This window comes from Oryzias latipes, chromosome 8 (assembly GCF_053564925.1).
Source record: "Oryzias latipes strain Hd-rR chromosome 8, Olatipes_Hd-rR_3.1".
Taxonomy (NCBI): domain Eukaryota; kingdom Metazoa; phylum Chordata; class Actinopteri; order Beloniformes; family Adrianichthyidae; genus Oryzias; species Oryzias latipes.
Window position 1 is genome coordinate 19,830,698 of NC_136244.1, and position 18,942 is coordinate 19,849,639.

The 18,942-nt window shown below is 40.7% G+C and overlaps 2 protein-coding genes across 5 annotated transcripts; one reads left to right on the forward strand and one right to left on the reverse strand.

The window, feature by feature from the left end:
* The first annotated feature begins 66 nt into the window (after positions 1 to 66).
* On the forward strand, positions 67 to 5,009 carry LOC105354536 (uncharacterized). Its single transcript, XM_011478017.4, has 6 exons — positions 67 to 177; positions 2,667 to 2,816; positions 2,904 to 3,038; positions 3,110 to 3,208; positions 3,405 to 3,552; positions 3,647 to 5,009. Exons 2-6 carry the CDS (start codon positions 2,675 to 2,677, stop codon positions 3,753 to 3,755), a joined length of 633 nt encoding a protein of 210 aa, XP_011476319.1. The 5' UTR covers positions 67 to 177; positions 2,667 to 2,674; the 3' UTR covers positions 3,756 to 5,009.
* mrtfbb (myocardin related transcription factor Bb) lies at positions 4,642 to 18,695 on the reverse strand. Of its 4 annotated transcripts, none has more exons than XM_078951713.1 (13): positions 14,986 to 18,695; positions 12,589 to 12,654; positions 11,583 to 11,638; positions 11,420 to 11,495; positions 11,020 to 11,181; positions 10,554 to 10,732; positions 10,256 to 10,369; positions 9,270 to 9,514; positions 8,916 to 9,051; positions 7,996 to 8,829; positions 7,185 to 7,280; positions 7,049 to 7,109; positions 4,642 to 6,965 (listed from the first exon to the last, which is right to left on the reverse strand). In XM_078951713.1, exons 1-13 carry the CDS (start codon positions 15,068 to 15,070, stop codon positions 6,505 to 6,507), a joined length of 2,571 nt encoding a protein of 856 aa, XP_078807839.1. In that variant the 5' UTR covers positions 15,071 to 18,695; the 3' UTR covers positions 4,642 to 6,504. The 4 variants fall into 4 exon arrangements, with proteins under 4 accessions (XP_078807839.1, XP_011476318.1, XP_011476317.1 ...); XM_011478016.4 differs by having other exon boundaries at positions 9,246 to 9,514; XM_011478015.4 differs by having other exon boundaries at positions 9,246 to 9,514; positions 14,971 to 15,216.
* Positions 18,696 to 18,942: the final 247 nt, after the last annotated feature.

The following is an 18,942-nucleotide window of genomic DNA, read 5'->3' on the forward strand; positions in this document are numbered from 1 at the left end:
CTGGGTTTGCATTTTGTCCCTCGAGGATTCAGTGTAAATGTTCACAGTGGGTAATTGTAAACGTAGCTGAACTATTTGAATATTTTGAATAATTAGTTGGAGGAAAGGAACAGTGTTCTGTTGTCCGGCTTCTATCTAATGCTCTATGAGGACGATGAATCAGGTGCAGCAGAACAGGTAAGGCAAAACAAAACTATATTCACGATTATAAGACAGCTTTGTTAACATATTAGTGTGCCAAATGTATCCTAACATGGATTTATTTCAAAACATTTTAAAAATGTAATTTTACCCAACCAAAATAATAGAAACTAAGAAGTTTTTTTTTTTTTTACCAACCATATTCTCTGTGCCCCACATACTTATTAATTTCTTTCAAAATATGTATGTTTTGACCTCTAAGTAATTATCAATCACTTTACTTCTGATTTTTATTCTTAATTTTGGATCACAGATTCTGCAAGTTTTCCACCTAAAGACGAGATAATTTCATCACAGATACACTTCAACTGTTAGAGACAGACTAGAATATAAGAGTGAAGATTTCAGGAAATCACACTGTATGATTTTTAAACATTTTTTAAACATTTGTTTGTATATGAGTATTTGGTCAAAACAAAAGGGTCTAAGGGCAGGAATGCCCAGTTTAGATTAGACTGTTTAGTTTAGTTTAGCATTTTATGACTGATTTTATGTTCTTGTATGAAGCTCTTTGGCACAACTATTGTTGTAATACTGGGCTATATAAATAAAATTTAATAGAAAAGTTACCTTGATCTCAGAGACAGAGGTCAAAGGTCTCCTGTAGGCCTTTATCCGGTTTAGACACAGCATAGCTGCTATTTTGGCCCATTCTTCTGTACAGACCTTCTAAGAGCTGTGATATTTTGAGGGTGTCACTGGGAAACACAAACTTTCAATTCCCTCTCCAGATTATCTATTAGATTGAGATCCGGAAATGGACTAGGTTACTCCAGAACCTTGAAAGGTTTCCTTTTTTTTACGTAGCCACTCCTTTGTTGCCCAGGTGATGTGTCTGGGATCATTGTCGAGTTGAAAATCCAGACACGTTTAATCCCTCTATGATGTCAATAAGGAAACATGTTATTTTTCCCAATATCTCACCATACACGGCCCCATTCATCCTTTTCGTAACCCTTGTGCGATCCTGGGCACTTTAACGTTGGGAGTTGGGTCATCTAGACCCACTAGACAGTGCTCTGAACCTTTTTTCTTCAAGATTTGTGATCTTCTCTGGTGTCCATGGATTACATGAAATCTTTCCACCTTTATCCACCTTTGTCATGGTAGGGAGAACACGTCAATGTAAGGGTGGGGTCATCTAAGATAGCACAAGGGTTAAATATGTGACATTATTACAGGTAACAAGTAGAGAAAAGAAAAGCTTCTCAAAGAAAAATTAACAGGTCTGAAGGAAAGAATTCTTGCTTGTTTGTACCAAAAGTCTCACTTTTTGAACTATTATCCAAATATTTTATTTAAAATCATTTAATGTGATTCCTGGGTTTTATTTTTACACTCTGTCAGAGTTGAAGTGTATCTGTGGTGAACATGAAAAAACTCATGTTTTTGAAAGAAAGAACTTGTGGAATCTGTGACAGACAAATACCTTTTGCCTCACCGGACATTAAAAAATGTCCACCTTTTGTATTTGGGTTTTTTGATACAAAGAACATTCAAAATTGCTCCACAAACAACAATTTAGAATCTGTAAATATCAATAGATGCATTGACAATGGGTAAAAAAAATCCTTTGCTATTAAAGTGTTAAGATTTTCCCTTACAGCATTACTTTATTATAAAATAAATAAAAATACAAAAAAAATATATATGAAAAAGTAAAACAAATGATTAATCACTAATTGAAAATGGTTAAATTGATCGATGTTTAATGATATTACTTCATTTGCTCCAAAAATTCATAAATTGATTCAAAAATCTTTCCTAATGTAACATAATTTTGCACATGTTTTTAACTTTTGATACTTGATGAAATTTTGCTATGAAAATTCCTGAAACAGTGTTGTGTCTATTTTACTGATATAGTATTATGTTTTAATTATATGAATGACTTTTATAAGTAAAATAATCTGCATATATTTTAGATGACTGATCTGCATTTGCCATGTTGATTTCTAAAATAGTTATTTTTACATAATAATTAAGTAATTCATCTTTGTCATGTGCTTTATCGATACCATATGATTTTTAATTCTGTCTGATTAAAAACTAGGAACCGGATATTGATAAATCATGTAATAAAATGGTTATAGTATAATGGAGTATTTTGAGAGTCAAACAGCATTAAAAACTATAATAACGTCTTAAAAATTGGAAAACAAACACAGCGCTCTTGCCTCAGTGTGAAAAGGCCCTGGTTCTGTGCTCTCCATCTTTTCCCACAGTCTAAAAACATGCTTCATAAGTTCAGTGATGTCTCTAAATCAGGCAGGTGTGGTGTGAATGTGAGTGTGTGTGTGGCCTTGCAGCAGGCGGGCGACCTGTTCAGGGTGTACCCCGCTTTGGCCCAACTGTGGCTTCAGCAACCCTGTGACCACAAAACGGATTCAGCAGGTTCAAAAGATGGACAAATGGAAGGAAAACTAACGTCCGTCTGCTTTTCTCTGCCCATCTTTTCCACATAGGTGTCACCATGAATTCCACCAACAGCGAGGCCACTAAAATTTCCATGGAGTTGAAAGATATTTCTTTAAAGATTCAAACACTTCAGGAAAGGAGGAACATTATGTGCATTTTTCAGGAGATAAGGAATCGCACAAACCTTGGCCAAACAGGTGGCTTGAAAGAAACAAATAGCATTTCTTGATGTGATGAAACGTTTTTGTCAAATGTATGACCTCCTCTGCTTTGTGTACTCTCAGAGGAAGCATACGCCAAACTGCAGCAGATCAACATTATTGAAAATGAACTGAAACAACTCAGAGAGAGGCAGGCTGAACTCCAAAAACGATTTAAGAGCACTTCAACTGTCAAATGTGTCAGATTTGACCAGAAGGGTAAGCGGTAAATGTTTGCTTTAATCCTTCATGTTTAAGTCTTGCAAAGACTCCATTTCCTTTTTCTCCAGAGACTGCTGTTCCCCCACCAAGACAGGAGGTAGAGAAGGATGATGATGATGTTCCTGAGAAAAAAGTTGTCTTTGTTGAGGCTCCGCCTTCCTTCCCAGGTGACCCACTTTTGATTTCAATAATAAGCTTTTTGAATTCCTGTCATAAAACCCCCCCCTGAATTTCAGGTTTTCAGAAGCTGTCATAGTTTCTATTGCCTAAATAATAAAAATAATAAAAAAACATCTGAGATACAAAAATAAATGATGAAAACAGAGGAAGGGGAATCATTTCTTGCATGTGTGACCTTTGCAGCTCCTTCTGTGATTCTGGACACGGATAAACTTCCACCTGAGCCCAGCAGGACTCAGTGCCCGCAGTGTCAGCAGTTTGTAGTGACTGAAACCAGTACCTCCATCAGCAGCGTGACCTGGCTGGTGTGTGTTATGACAGCTCTGCTCGGGTACAACTGATAACACATTTGCCTATTTACACAATGAGCTCCGTTTGTGCCGCTGCTTCTCACTGTCCCTTCTTTCTGTTTCTGCCCTTCCCAGCTGCGTTGCCGGTTGTTGCCTCATTCCTTTTTGCTCCAACAAGTTCAAGTCCATTACACACAGATGTCCAAAGTGTCGGACGTCGATCGCAACCCTGAAAAAGCTCTGAACGGGGGACAGACCGGCCGGGTTTTGCTTGTGGAGTCTATGAAAGTGAAGCAAACAAGCCAGCAGGTTCTGCTGAAAACTGGAATAACAGAGGCACAAATGAATTTAGACGTTCGTTCAACTGCTGGAAAATAACGACTAAACATAAGAAATGTGAAAAGACAGACGTTGTACAATGTAGCCCAGTGTATTTAAGGAACTCATTCAAAAAAGGGGAGCTTTTGGAGAAAACAATAGACTGAAATACAGATAAACAGACCCTATACACTGTATATAATCATATTCTTTAAATTCATTCCAACTTTCTTTAACCGCAGAAGATCCATCAACATTTCTTTAAAATAAAGATTAATTATTAGCGCTTTTACTCAGCCAGCATCTCCTCCTTCCTCTGTGACCTCTGGATGTCTTTGTGTTTTTCGCTCTGTTTTGTCTGTACTTGCTCCAGATGTTAAACACACCTGAAATAGAGCAGTTATCATCTTTTGCTGCACTCTCATATGTTGAATGCTCCTTCTGGAGGAGTTAGTATTAATGTTTTCCGCTCTTCCTGTCTGCAGTGCAGCAGCTAGAAAAGGTCGGTGAGCACTTCCTTTGATCTGCTGACTACTTTGTAAATTTAGTTTGGTGCAGACATTTGCTTCAGTTCATCTATGGGATTGTTAAAAAAATGGATTCCATCAAGATGATTTTTTTTTTCTTTTTTGAAAAAGAAACTTTGAACAAACATCCTCTGCAAGTGCTGATTCTGAAGGTTTCTTTTATGGATTTTACCATTTTTAATAAGTTAACTGTGGAAATATGAGCCTCAGTGCAAACATATGTTTATCTGTGTGTTTAAAATAGAAAACTGACAATCTGTGAATGTAAATGCACCGAAAATCAGATTTAGTTTGAATGAGTAAAACATTTATTTCTCTTGTAAAATTCATAACTGCATTTTTTTTCAGTTTGTCCTTTTTTTTAACAACCTTTGAAGAAAATTTATCGACGCTCCATTGCATCCCACTCTGATTTCTGTATGTACAAAACAGCTACTCACGTATAAAAACATATTTAAATACAATATTTATATATGGTCTACGAAGTACAAGTTACAATGCTTTTGGTTTTGAAGAACACAAATAAAGAGACAAAGCATTTCTATTTCCAGCACATAACCCTTATAGGAAACTCACATCAGGCGTTAATGAGAAACAAAAACAAAGTAAAAAAAAATCACTCTTTTCACCGCTAAATGACTCAGTTTATAAAATTTCAGGAACTTAAAGTGATTGATTTAACCCTTGTGCTATCGTAAATGACCCCACCCTCACATTGACGTGTTCTCCCTACCATGACAGAGGTGGATAAAGGTGGAAAGATTTCATGTAATCTATGGACACCAGTGAAGATCACAAATCATTGAAGAAAAAAGGTTCAGAGCACTGTCTAGTGGGTCTACATGACCCAACTCCCAATGTCAAAGTGACTAGGATAGCACAAGGGTTACAGACAGAAAAATACTAATGGCATAGTCTTCCTAAATAAATAAAAAACACTGAAGTGCATGATGTTTTTATTCATCATGAAGTTTTTTGTTTTTTTAAATACGTTTAGGATTTGTCTAACCAAATGTGACCACCAGAGGACGCTGATGTGCAACTAAACAAAAGGCTCCCACTTGAGTTTTTGTTTAAATTTGTTTTTTGAGAATATTATTTTCCCTTTAAAACTGTGAAAATGGATCATGGAGGAAAAAGTGGAAAAAAATACTAATAAAAAAATTAAAAGAAAGAAAAACACTTTAGAAGTCAATGCATCAGAATCCCGTGATTCCTGCAGTGAAGCAGATTCTTTGAGCAACTGCCTTAAGATGAGGTTCAAAGGACTAACAGTTCCTCAGAAGTGGGCTGTCAATTTCACTACAGACCTACAGAACTAGTTATGAAATTAGGAAATGTTCAAAGAGTATTATGAAATAGAAGTTAGGACTGGTTTTGCCACCTTGTTGGCAACCAAACTCACATTTTAAATCCTATGAAATGATAGACTAGGTCAAAGTTAATGTCCCGCCAAAATGTTTTGGCTTCCAGTATAGAAGAAGCAGCAGTGTGCACTTTAAGTTCTTTGAACTTTTGCTAAAAGAAAAAAGAAAATCTACTTTAACTTTAAATATTTAAAGTTTAAACTGAGCAATGTGTTCTTGTATTTTGACTTTTATTCAGTTAAATGTTTTTGCCTTTTAATTTTAAAGCAGGCAACTCCAAACTACTGCATAATTGCTCATCTACAGGTTACTTCTGCTTTCTATGCATCTGAATAGAAACATTTGTGCAAAACAAACAAAAGAGCAGAGAGTTGACATCCAACTGGCAGTTGTGTTATGTGCTGTCATTTTAAATTTTTTTTTTTTTAGATATTGCAACTCAGTAAAAAAAACACACACAAAAGCTTTAATGCAAATCTTTCCCAGTAAGGACAAAAACATTTGCATATTTTATGTAGTCTGGTATCCCGACAGAACAATAAGTCTGTGTTCACTAAGCATGAAGCCCAATAAATGATGTGCAGAACTTTAACAGCTTCAGGTTTAAGCTCAAAAGTACCATTTCATCTTTCTCTATGTACAGAGGCCTAAATAAAACGTAAAAAAAATCTGCCTGCTCCAACCTCACCTTGCAACTTCCGATCATTAAAGAACAAATGATCCCATCGAAAAACAAAATATGACTTTGGAATGACAGATTAGAGAATTCACCTTTATGCAGTCAGTCCCAGTTCATCTGCAGTTCATGGGAATCCAGGAAGTCTGGGGAGAAGACACCCACAGATATTGACATGTCCAAAGGGTTAACTCCCTCTGCGGGTGCAGACAGCGTAAGGTCCAACCAGTCCATGTTGTCTATGTTGCTGTTGTCCAGGTTTGGACCAGAAGGTGGTGTGCTTTCAATGAGGAGCTCCTCCATAGGTGACTGTAACTCCTCCGTCAGCTTCAGTTTCTGTGTTTTAGCGTCCAGCGTGTTGTCTAATAGGTTTTCCAGCTGGGTGTTGGAGGTCAACCCGGTCAAGGTGGCGGAGGAGTTGAGGGTGGAGCCGGGCAGCTGAGCCACCTGAACCAAGGGCGGAGGCCGGGACAGCACCGTGTTGATAGGAAGGGTGGTTACGCTGGCTGTCACCGGGAGAGGCTTGTCCAGACCGGGAGGTTCCTGCCTGATGAAAGGAGAGATCTCTGAAAAAACAAATGTCACAGTTAACACATCATCAGGTATCCCACAACCAGGTCAGAGCCTCAACACGAGCAACACTTCTCACCGCCGCTTTCAATCAGCACATCGAAGAGGTCATCCATGTGTTGGCTTGCTGCAGTGGGAATCTGCAGAGAAACACACAAAGGGACTTCATCAAAAATGTAAAGATCAAAATTCCTTTATCTATTTTTTAAAGTTACCTGAACTGCAGCCAGCATGCTGCGCGTCTGTTTAACGGCATCCTCGTAGCGAGGTGGATCTTTGGTTTTTCTCACTTGGTTTGTGAATTGTGTCTTCTGTTCAGTACAAAAAAAACCAATGTGTCAAAAAATGAACAAAAACAGAATACAATTGACATAAACAATGGTTTGAAAGGGTTACCTTATCAATGAGGATATATTAATATCAGAGAACAGAGAGAATAAACAAATTTAGGATCATTTTCCGACCAATTATTATTTAAGGGTGTCACAATAATTGACTTTGAATGTGGTGATAAAATGGAAAATGAGGAGAGTCATGTATGAACGTGTTAAATTCCCAAAGTCTGTGTTTTTTTTTTTCTTTTGGTCCCACGGTGATGCTGCTTGGAAATGTTGCAACTTTAAAGTAGACTTTTCCCTGTTTCGGTTCTGATGGGGCAGACTATAGCACTATTGAAAAAAACTTTATTGATCCCTGAGGGGAAATGAAGTGAAATTCTGTGTAACTCATGAATGCCGTGTCAGTTCTGCTCAGAGCAGCAGAGGCCTGTGAGGGCAGCACAGCCAGCCCTCACGAGGAGGACAGATTAACCAGTGCCATTGAAAACAGGGCATCACGTTCACGAGTCCAAACTGACCTTCTATTTACTGCCCACAAAATGGGATTTATGATGCCTGGGAAACATACATTTTACATTACACAATGTGTTCAAAGGATTCAAATTTGCTACAAAAATACAGCTGACACTGATGAGTAATAGGGAGGGAGTCTGCGGAGGTCTGTGCATGCAGATGAATGTTTTCTTACGTTTTTCAGTTGCTTGGTTTGAGTGCTGCATTGTTGCTGTAATGCTGCTGAGACCTGTGTTTTCTGTGGCATCTGTCCAGAGGTCTGGATGTGGCCTGGAGCTGTGCTGCTGGCGGCACCGTGCAGCTCCACCGGTGCTGGTTGGGTGGGGGGCAGCAGGACCTGAGCTCTGGACTGGACAGTCTGCAGGCCGTCGGGCTGCGCGGCAGTCTGGTGACAGATGATGAACGGGTTTGTGCTGCTCATGCGGTTCTGATCCACAGACTCCTCTTGTTTGACCAGCAGAGAGGGAGAGCCGCAGGAGACCGAGCAGCTGGATGGGGTCCTGCTTTCCTTTTTAATCTGGAGAGGAACCAAAGGGCTGAGCTGAAGAGGACAGTCCCCCTGCTGACTTCTTTTCTCCACCTCCAGTTGCATCTTCAGCTCCTCCACCAGCTTCTGCTCCTGCTCCAGCTTCCTCATGAGCTCCTTGATCTGTCGCTCCTTTTCATGCAGACGCTTGTCCTTTTCGGAGTCCTTCTCAGTGGAACTTTTCTGTGTGGGACTCTCCTCTTGAGTTGTTCCCTGTTGGGGACTTATACATGTGTTGAAGTTTGGACTCATATTATTGTCATTTATGCCCAGGTTGGACACTTTGGAAGCTATCACAGAAACCGGCGGAGGTGACTTGACGTTTTCAGACTGTGAGGCAGCTTTAGCAGCAGTAGTTTCCGTGGCAACAGCACTCTGGATGTTCAAGCTCTCGTGAAACAACTTAAGCCTCTCGATTAAATCGGTCTTAGTCCCAGAAACAGGCAGAGATCTGAGCTTCAGCTCCATTTTGAGCTCAGAAACCTGAAAAGGAAAAGATTTGATAAATCGCCGCTGCATAGGCCTTCAGGTTGATTCAATCTGATTGTTTGTGGGCTTTGGATTGTCACCTTCATCTCATCCAGATTAGCCGGTAAATGCTCTGGTCTGTGATTGGTCGTGGTGGGGAGGAGCTGTGCAGGAGCGGTCTGACGGTTTCCTTTGAGAACAACAGCTGAACAGCTGGTTTGTGCCTCATTTGTTGATCTAACGAGACAAGCGGAAAAGGGAGTAGAGATGTGAGAGGGAATCCACTCTTCATTTTTCACAATCTGGTGCCTCTGTATAGGACGCTTTTGGCAGAAAATTGCAAACAACAAAAACAGTTTGCGGCAGATAACTTTGAGTGAAAAGGAAAACAGAAGGGACATTTTACATTTGAGTGGATGAGAATAAAGAACCTGAATTTAGTACTGGAGTCATACTGGATCAAAGCAGGCCGGCTGGTTTGGTAGCTGTACTGCTGCTGCTGGCTCAGGATCTGGAGTTGCAGGAACTGCTGCTGCTGCTGCAGGAGACGAGCATAAGAGGAGTCCATCTGCACTTCATTGTGCTCCTGCTTCTGGTCAGGGGGAATATACTGATGGTACTTCAGTTTTTTCACCCGCGGCCTGGGCTCTTTGCTTTTCTTGCCCCGGGTTTTGTCAGCTGGTAGCCTGGCCAAGCTTTGCTGCAGAGCAAAACACAGAAAACAAAAATGTAAAAACCTTTTGAGGATAATTTAGCCACTGTTTGAGATCTCAGGCCACTGAAAATGCAGTTTGCATTGCCAGCACCAACATTGCAAGGCTTTGAAATGTTAGTGTGATACCCAGCGAAAGCAGGAGGATGAGGAAATGGGTAGTGGCAACACGATTCTTTTTGTTCTACCTCCTGCTGTCACAGGATGTAGTGCACGCAAAATGTTTCAGCGCAGGGGCAACGGGTTTTACTGCAGGTATGAAACCAGAAACTCAGGCTGAGTCGAACAAGCAGGCAGCCTCCAGTTTGTCAAATTTATTCCCCTGAAGCGTTCCATAAGGAGGAGTGTTATTCTGAGAAAAAGACAGGGTTCTGATAAATGAGCTTGTTGTTTTTTGACTCCCACTCTTTGATTTTTAGTTTAGATTGCATGAAGCTTAAGTGAAGAAGGTCAGTCAGATCTTTGGATGACAAACGGATTTGCTCAGAAATTGCTGTTCGCCCCCAGTTTGACTCGGCTGAAAGACGCCCCACGAAACTAATGTGACTTTAACTTTGACAAAGTGCAGCCTTTGACATCTTATCTGGAAGAATGTCTTCAGGAAAAAGCCATAACAGAAAGCACACAACCAGTCAATTAAGCCGAAAAAGAAGCACCACAAGTCACATATCGCAGTCCTATCAGCTGATTGTGCACAATCTGAATCCATCCTAAAGAATAAAGCCTTACTTTTACAAGAACTGGACCTGACGGAGAGTTGGTGTTGGACAGACGGGGTTGCTGGTTGCTCTGTTGCTTGGTGTTGACTACATCTGTGGTGGCTTTGGGGCTTAGAACTGAGTGCTAGAAAACCAAGAAAAGGCAAATTAAAACAGATTTAAAGTTTAATTGTATGTTCCAATTCCAATTCCATTCCAATGAGAAATAATTAAAAATTATCCTTCAAAATCAAGATCTGCCAAGACAACTTCATTTTTTGCAAGAAAAAAGTTGATGTTTTGTTCGTTTTTTTTTCTTTTATACATACTTGTGTGGGAGCTTTGAGGACAGACGTGGCCTCTGCCCCTTCGGACTCTGATGGGGAAGCATGTGAGCGCGGTGACGGTTGGCTGTTAGACTGCAGTGGCGAAACTGCATCACCGCTGTCTTCATCAAAGCTGTAAACATCTGAGGCAGGCAACGTCTGAGAGCAATCTGCCTCATTACCTGTGAGACCAACATCAGAAAAGTATAGAAGCACCTTTAAATACAAAAAAAAAAAAAAAAAAACACAAGAAATTAAATAACCATAAATTGACTTGTGAGGCGGTCTTGATGTCCAAATATATTGAGGGAGATCTGAGCTCAAAAACATCTAAGAAACTTTTCCTTTGTACAACTTATGTTTTAGAAGTTTGTAGCATTTTTCAAAAGTGAATTGATGGAATATTCTGCTGGTTTGTTTTAGTTAAATCGTGACTTTGAAATGAGGGGGGAAGAGGATAAGCATCTACCATCGATGAGCTCCTCAATAACAGAGTCAACAGGCAGGATTTTCTTCTCGACCAGCTCCAGAGGTCCAGGCCTCTTAGCAATTTTTTCGTTGAGATCGTCAGCCAGCCTGGCTCTCTTCAGCTTCATCTGTGTGGCCTGCAGGGAGGGCTCTGCCTGCGTCTCTGATAAACACAAAGAGGATGTTCATCGCTGATCTGCTCAGCATCCATCAGACCCTGGACCGGTTTGTCACCCTGACTCACAGCAGGCTCAGCCAGACTTCTCCAGCAGCCTCTTATGCACAAATACATTTATGCTGTTATAAGATTGTTGATAATAAGAGCAGACATACCAATAAGCACATTAATCATTCGGCTTATCGAGGTGCTATCAGGCAGTAAGAGCAGACGGAGGGATTACCTTGCAGGATGTGCATACGGACCAATTCAGAGCGCTCTGGTCTGCTGCAGAGTTTGTGCTTCAGGAAGTTCCCAGTCTGTGCAAAAACAGAAACATTTCTTACTATTTTATGAACATATTCTATAAAAAGAGAAGTCAGACATGGTGATCGCTGTTGTCTTACTCGGGCTCTCTCCAGATTGCGAATCTGTTCATGAAAGGCAGCAGGTGATTTTAGAGCTGCAAAGGGAGAAACCCAGATTAACGCAGAGTAAAATGAATGTTGTGAGTTTCCAAATCTATAGTTGACAAGTGCTTAAATTTAAGTGTAAAAAGCTGGAGTTTTAGTCTGAAAGCAAAACTGTGAGCAGGAAACGTCAGCTCTCCTGACTCAAACAAAGAGATTATCCCCTCAGTGAGTTACTCTTTGATCACTCAGGATAAACTCATCCTGCCTCCAGCCTCTGGCTCACCACCGTCTCACGAATGATAGAAAGGTTTTTGTTTGGTTTAACGACCCACCAGCTAGTGGTGGTGGGGGCTCTCAGGAGCGTGCCTGAGGAGCAAAGCAAAACATTCCTGCTTATTGCCTAAACCGCATTTGTGTAGGAGAAGCAGCGTGCTGAGCTGGAGAATGTTCCACTTTGGTAGTTTGTGTGACGGCCATGCTTGGCCGCATCATGGAGGGGGTGAATGACCTGCGCTGACGGCCCGGTCCCTGACTCATGTGACCGTGTGGAGACAGGAGAAGGAAAACAACCACAAATAAGCCCCCCCCCCCCCCCCCCCCCCCCCCAAAAAAAAAAAGGAGGTTTCTGGAATCCTATCATTTTTTTCTTGGTCTTACACAAAAAGTTGATTTAGAGCGAGAGTGAATTCAATCTACACCCCCCTTGACAGATGATGGAAGAGCTGTCTCTGCGCAATCAGCTCACACGTGTTTCATATTTAACATGGAATATTATTTATAAATAAAATGAGGGAACGCTGGCATAAAAATGTTACGTGTAAAAGTCATATTAAAGTGCAATCATAGAGCGTTTCATGTGTGTGTTATTTAAAAATGGCAGGGTGAAGAGGCCAAAGAATAGTAGAAATATATAACAAAAGGGGATTTTCTTTATTTTTTTTGTCTTTGTAATTGTCATATATTCAAGGCAAACAAGACTGTGGTAAGTAGGAAGACTCACGTGGCATGATGCCTTGCTCCACGAGCTGCTCCCGACTTCTCCTCTGCTGCAAACACAGCTGCAGGACTGTGAGACAGCAGAAACACGGAGGTTGAAGTTCAACATTTACCATTCAGAACCTTCTGGACCGAGTCATCGCTTTCTGTGGCTTCAAACTCTGAAACCTGCGAGGCCTCAAATGAAACAAAAATACTTATTATTTCTCCATCAACGTGCTGCCCTGCAGGGTTGATGCTAACCAAGCTCTCAACCACAGACATCCTGCTCACTTCCTCTATGGTTTTAAAGGATAGATGTTGAGAGTACCAGACCAGGCTGACTGGCTCAGAGCCCTTCTAATGATAGGTAATATCTGTGGGTTCCAAATGCAGAGAACAAGGTAAGAACAGAACAGAACAGAATATAAACATCTGTGAGAGGATGGATATCAGGGCTGCAGTCATGATTATGAGTCAACTCCAAGCCGGTCAAGTCCGTCGTGACTGCTTCTCCAATTGTTTTAGAATCTTTCTTTGGATGGATGAGCAGTGAGCGTTCATGTTAGACATCAAAGATGGGACCATCCTCCAAGAGAAATTCTTCAGTTTTTCATCCGAGCTCTGCATGCAGTGTTTGGACACTTTGTGACATTTAACCAAAAATGTAAACTGTAGTAAGACCCCAGTTTAAACATTTCCAAACAAGTGAGCGTGGGCTTGTTTTTGGTGTGGAATACCATTGAGAGCAGAGAGGGCGGTGCTTGACAAATGAGCTGGCGGCGTGAACGACATCTCACCGTCACCGCCGTCAGCTCAGCTAGATCTAGTCTTCACACACACAGACCAGCTCCAAACACAGACCTGCTCGACTCTCCTGGGAAAGGCGTATGAGCAGGCCTCTGTGACTCACTGGAGCAAAAATAAACTGGGCAGCTGTGAGAACAAGGCCTGGGAAACGTGAAAGTTGGGGGCTGCTGAGGGGGTGGGATATCCAGTTGAGTCAAGGGGAAGTTGATGGGCTTGGAGTGGTGGGCAGGGGACGCAGAGTGACAAGAGCTGAGGCGAAGGGTGGAAGGCCATGTCTACTCTCACATCATCTGCAGAGCAGAGAACATGCTGTGCCTGATGTGTTTTCCCATTACAGGCTCTGGGCCATGGGGGGTGATGGTCAGACCAATCCTACCAGGAGGTTTGGAGAAGTTTCCATTGCTTGGTCTCAACGTTTATATTCACTGTGACTCGAAAAGAATGCCACAAGCGAGAGACTTTATGAGTCCGTGGAACCGCATATCAATAACATCAAAGCTGCCCTCAACCAGCAGGAGAAAATGCAGGGTTTTATTTGAACATCCCTATGGGGGCACAGCTCATGCCCGGTGTCCTCCTGTTTTCTGCTTCAACCCTGGCTAACCTTTCTGTGATGCAAAGCGTCTCTCCTGCTCTGCAGTCGCATCAAAGCATGAACAGAAGTTATGGAGAAACGCAGAGAGGGGGATCTGCTGGAATCCTCCACTCCTGATGTAATCTCTAATCTCATACCAACGTTGTTCTCAACAAATCATCCCTGGAGGTCTGTCATCGGTCCAATCCTTTTTGTCTTTCTTCAACAGAATTCACTAGAACCAGCCACAAAATAAACTGTTTGGTTTAGTAGCAGAATAAATCTGCAGTTCTGGTGATTTTACAAATGGTAAACATTACAAATAATTCAGAAAAAAGTCAAACATTTGTATCCCCAAAGTTAACTTTCTTTTCTTTTATTAACACAATTGGATCATAAAAACAAGATAAACTAGAAATGTTTAGCTTATTATCTACTTAAAAGAGGGGGAGAAATCTGTTGTTTCCCTCCTGGTGAGTGGGTGTGTCCTTCACAGCAGGAAACAATATAGCACACCAACCATCATGTTTAAACCTCTAATAATTCTAAAGCACAATATGTCTCTGCATTTCTTCAAAGGTGACTTTAATGTTGTTGTTCCCAACAATGTTTCTTTCAGTTGTGCACATTTTGTCATCATTAACCACACAAAGTGGAGTGACAAACGGCAGTAGAGCATTCGCGTCGGGAACATAACTGCTCTGTTGCTGCAGGTGAATGCAAAATGGAAGATTAAAAGCATTCAAATGACGAGCAGAATCTTGATGAGCAACATGTCTGACAATTCTACTTAAGTTCAAAGAAGCACATATTTCACAGGGGAGAAACCATTCTAATGTCATGTGACACAAAACCAACCTGAGCTCCAGAAACTACAACCCATTGTAGTTTCTGGAGTGGTTTTTTTGTGCATAAATCTAAACAGTAAAAGAGTAAAAATTGATGCTTGGCTATAAGACATACAACAGCAAAGATAAACATTTGTTGAGAGTTTAAAACTGTACCCATAGAAATAAAAAGCACCTGATTTGAATTTACCCCTGCAGATGGAAGGGGTCTCCACATCAAGGCAGGCCATGGAGGGCAGTGGTGGCTTGCTTGGTGGCCAGGTCTGGAGTCCCATGGAGCGATGAGGCCAGAGGAGATCACGGGAGGCGAAAAGGAGGGAGACCAAACTCAGCTCTGAGCAAAACACAGCGTGTTCAGCGCCTCTCTGTCGACCTCAGCCGGGTGAGGTTGTGAGCGCGTGTGTAGTGCATGCGGGAGAGTGCGAGTTCACAGTCGACGTCAGGAGGAGGGAACTGCACAAGTTAACCCTCTCCCTTTGCCTCCCTCTCTGCAACACAAAGAGCTGAAAGGACTTCAGAGGGATGTTCACTTTGAAGAGGAGAGAATCATTTACAAGCAACTAACTATAATAATCAGAACAAGCTGTTAGTAAATCAGTTTTATGAGGAACATTGTTGTCCTCTATGGGAAGTGAGGCATATCTTGCAGATTTAGTAAACACAAGCATCTGATTATGCTTTTTATTGCAACATTTATTTGAATTAGTCTCAAAACTGTGTTTGAAACTAAAACATTTAAAGAAAAGAAGAAAGACAAGCAAAAGATGCAAAAAAAGTAGCTTCGATGTCTTCTTTGATGACATCTGTGACCCCAAACAGGAAACGAGAAAAAAAACAAAAACCAAGTGTGGTAAGTTCAAGATAAAAAGAAAAAAGAGATATGGGATGATTTAGAAGCTGATGTCAAACTGTAAACTCCCAGGCTGCTCAGAGCAGGACCCAACATGCTCAGGAGCATGGCACAGCTGGGTTCAGAACCCCCAACGCTCACATTTGGCATCAAGTAATGTGTGGAACAGGAGAAAATAATCGATTGAGAAAACGTGGATAACAAGGCACAACATGTTGTGACACACTCCTGGGACTGAACATGGTGAGCAACAAGTTAATGAAAAATATGCGCAGATAGAAAGAGCTTCAGGAAAACATCTTCCAGCGTGTCACACAGAAAAGTACGTTTTTATTAATTTTTCAAGAGAAAACTATTTAAATCGACTTACTCACATCTGCAACAAATCCTCTTGTGCTGGAAAATGTCCCAAGAGTCAAAAAAACTCCAAACATCTTGTCTTGAGTCACATTTGATGACAGCTTATCCAGATTTATCCAATGTACACAAAACACCTCTTTTCGGACTCTGCTTAAAATAGCTCTAATCTGTTGCTTCATTCTGTTTTTACACCAGAAATACGGGCTTTCAGTTGTTTACAGACAGCAGCCAGAACAAACAGAGAGAACAAAAAAGCTTGTGCTGCAATGTTCTTTTAAGACAGAAGACTGTTGGGGAGAATGAACGGACTTCTGCAAAAACTGCAGATATAGACGAGTCAGTAGTAGACAACAGTCAGAAAGTGGGATAAACTTGATGAAAAAACTCATTAAAGAAAATAAAGACAACATTTTTCATTTTGAACTATCTTTTTAAATTAAATGGTGATTAAAATCATTTTATTTGGCTTTTTAACATATTTATTTTTTTAGTGTAAGCATATTTTTTAATATGATGATTATGGAGTCCATTGCAGCATGTTTTTAAGATTCAGAATTTATTCTTGTCAGTTCAGTGTAATCTATTTATAATTGCATTCTGGTGTAGTTTTGTAAAGTTATCATTACTTTTTGTGTTGCTTTATCTTGAAAACCACTATTTGTCATATAATCTGGCTTTATATGTCAAAGCAGGAAAGATTAGAATAATTCACAGATGTTTATCACTGGATTTGAATTGCTAATGGAACATAAAATAATAAACTGCAAATATTGCAGAACTTTGTTTGGGTTGCAATTATTTGCACACAGGTCAATCAAACAACAATTACAATCACTTCTTTTTCTACGGATAAAGTTCTTAGAGAAAAATCTGATTTTAGCAGCTAATGAAGTTGTACATGCACTTTTTTTCCAACGGCAATTCCATCCAAGTCCTTTCGTCATTCCTCAAACAAACCATTAAAATAAGTTTGTTTTTCTAAAGCGTTCTAAACAGTTGTGCCACCAAACTTGGACATTTTATTCTTTTTAGGTTGAGGTTTTCTTATCAGAAAGGGTCATGGACCTCTTCAAAATGCCACAAAATGCAACTCATGGTCATGCAGAAACTGCAACAGAGCTGGCAAACCACTGTTTTTCTTACAAAGACATTACAAACTGTCTGTGTATTTTATTAGATCTTGTTTCATAAGAGTTTCCTTTTTTTTTAAATCAAAATTTTTTTAAAGTAATTTACTCTTTTTCCACAGATTTCTCTGAGCGTTTCTACTAGTTGCAGCTTTTTTCAATCCACTTTTTTAGATTTGCTGCTGGATAAAGATCTTAGATCCCAAACTGTTTGATCGCCTTGAAAGCAAAATATGGGAATCAAAGCAGAAAAATTTAGATGAATCAGAGCCGTTGTTTGTGACGACTGCTGATGGTCACAGTTTAATAAAGTTCAGGTAGTTCCAGCTCACAGATATTTTCTATTAAAGACAGAGTGTGTCCTATTTCCTGCAAGTTTTTACTGGGGTGGTTTCAGGAGGTATCTCACAGGGAGCTGGATAAAACACACATTTTATGTTAGCTAGGCGCAGTTATGCACCCAGATCAGATGTAAGCTGGGTGGATATGACGGACAGCTCCATCCAAAAAATGCTGTTTTTCTTTGAATGCTCTTTGCAAAATAGGTTGAGCCAATAAATAAGTTGGTAACAACGTGGCACCAAAACAGCTTTGGTTCAAAGCTCACAGCAAAGTTCTCACGTGTTTCACCTGGATCTGATTTTCACACAGTCGATGTGTAAAAGTTTGAATGCTTGCCGGCCTTTGATGGACAGGCAGACGACAGACTTGGAAGAAATGCGACGAAAGGTTCAAGCATTTATTACGATCTTTAAAGAGATTGTGTGCGCTTAAGAGGTTGCAGGAGACTCTCAGCAGAACTCCCCAACATCAAATCCCATGCAGGCCTCTGCAGATGGTGGGAAAGCCAGAGGGAAATCCCAGTAGGCCTCCATTTTCCTTTGAAGCTAAAAGCAGCAGCCACCAGAGGCTAAAAGAGGCAGGCCTTGTGGCAGTTTTAACCACACTGAAATAATCAGAAAAAAACTGATGTATACCCAAATACTCCCAATCAGCTGCTTGCTTGAAATGTGTTTGCACATTCTTTTGTACTGACCAACAGCTGGCAGCAAGGTTGAGTGTGAAAACGTTTTTTTTTTTCATCTGGGGATTTTGCCTGCTTTCTCTTTGCTTGCACAGGTTGTCTCCAGGTGTTGCTGCTTCCTTCTATTGTCCATCATCTACATGTGCTGGGTGTGGGGCACCACTTGTACGGCAAAGCTGCCAATGAACGTTCACATGGATTGTTACTAGTGGTAACAAAGTAACGGAAATGCCAAACATTTGTTTCCTTGGAAGCTAAACAGTGGAAACGGTTTACCCAAAGTCGACCTTTTCACTTTAAAATATCAGCAGTTATAGACGAGTCGAATGGAAGTAAAGCTTTAAACGATCCTGACAGAAAATCTCTGCAAAAACAGATTACACACCTGATGTTATCCAGTGCCAGAGTCTAAATCAGTCCTTTTCTAAATATAGCTAAACATTTAGCTAATGCATCTAATGGGAGAATGAAAACAACGTGAGTCTGGGGTAAAGAAGCAAACTTCCCCACAACACTTAAAACTCTTTCAGAAGAAGTAACTCAACAGCAAAAGGGCGTGCAGCTCCGTCACACTTCCCCTCCAGCATTCCCTGATTTCAACAAGCATGACTTTCCTGTAAGTGTAATTAACCCTCGAGTTGCTGTTGTTCACAGCACTGGCACACACAGTGAAACCCCCTCCCACCTTTGCTGGACCCAGTCAGAAGTGAACGTGGTAGGGGGTTGGTTAAGGGTCAACCATGGACAAAAATAGCTTCTTGTTTGCTCACTGGCATGCTTTTACTG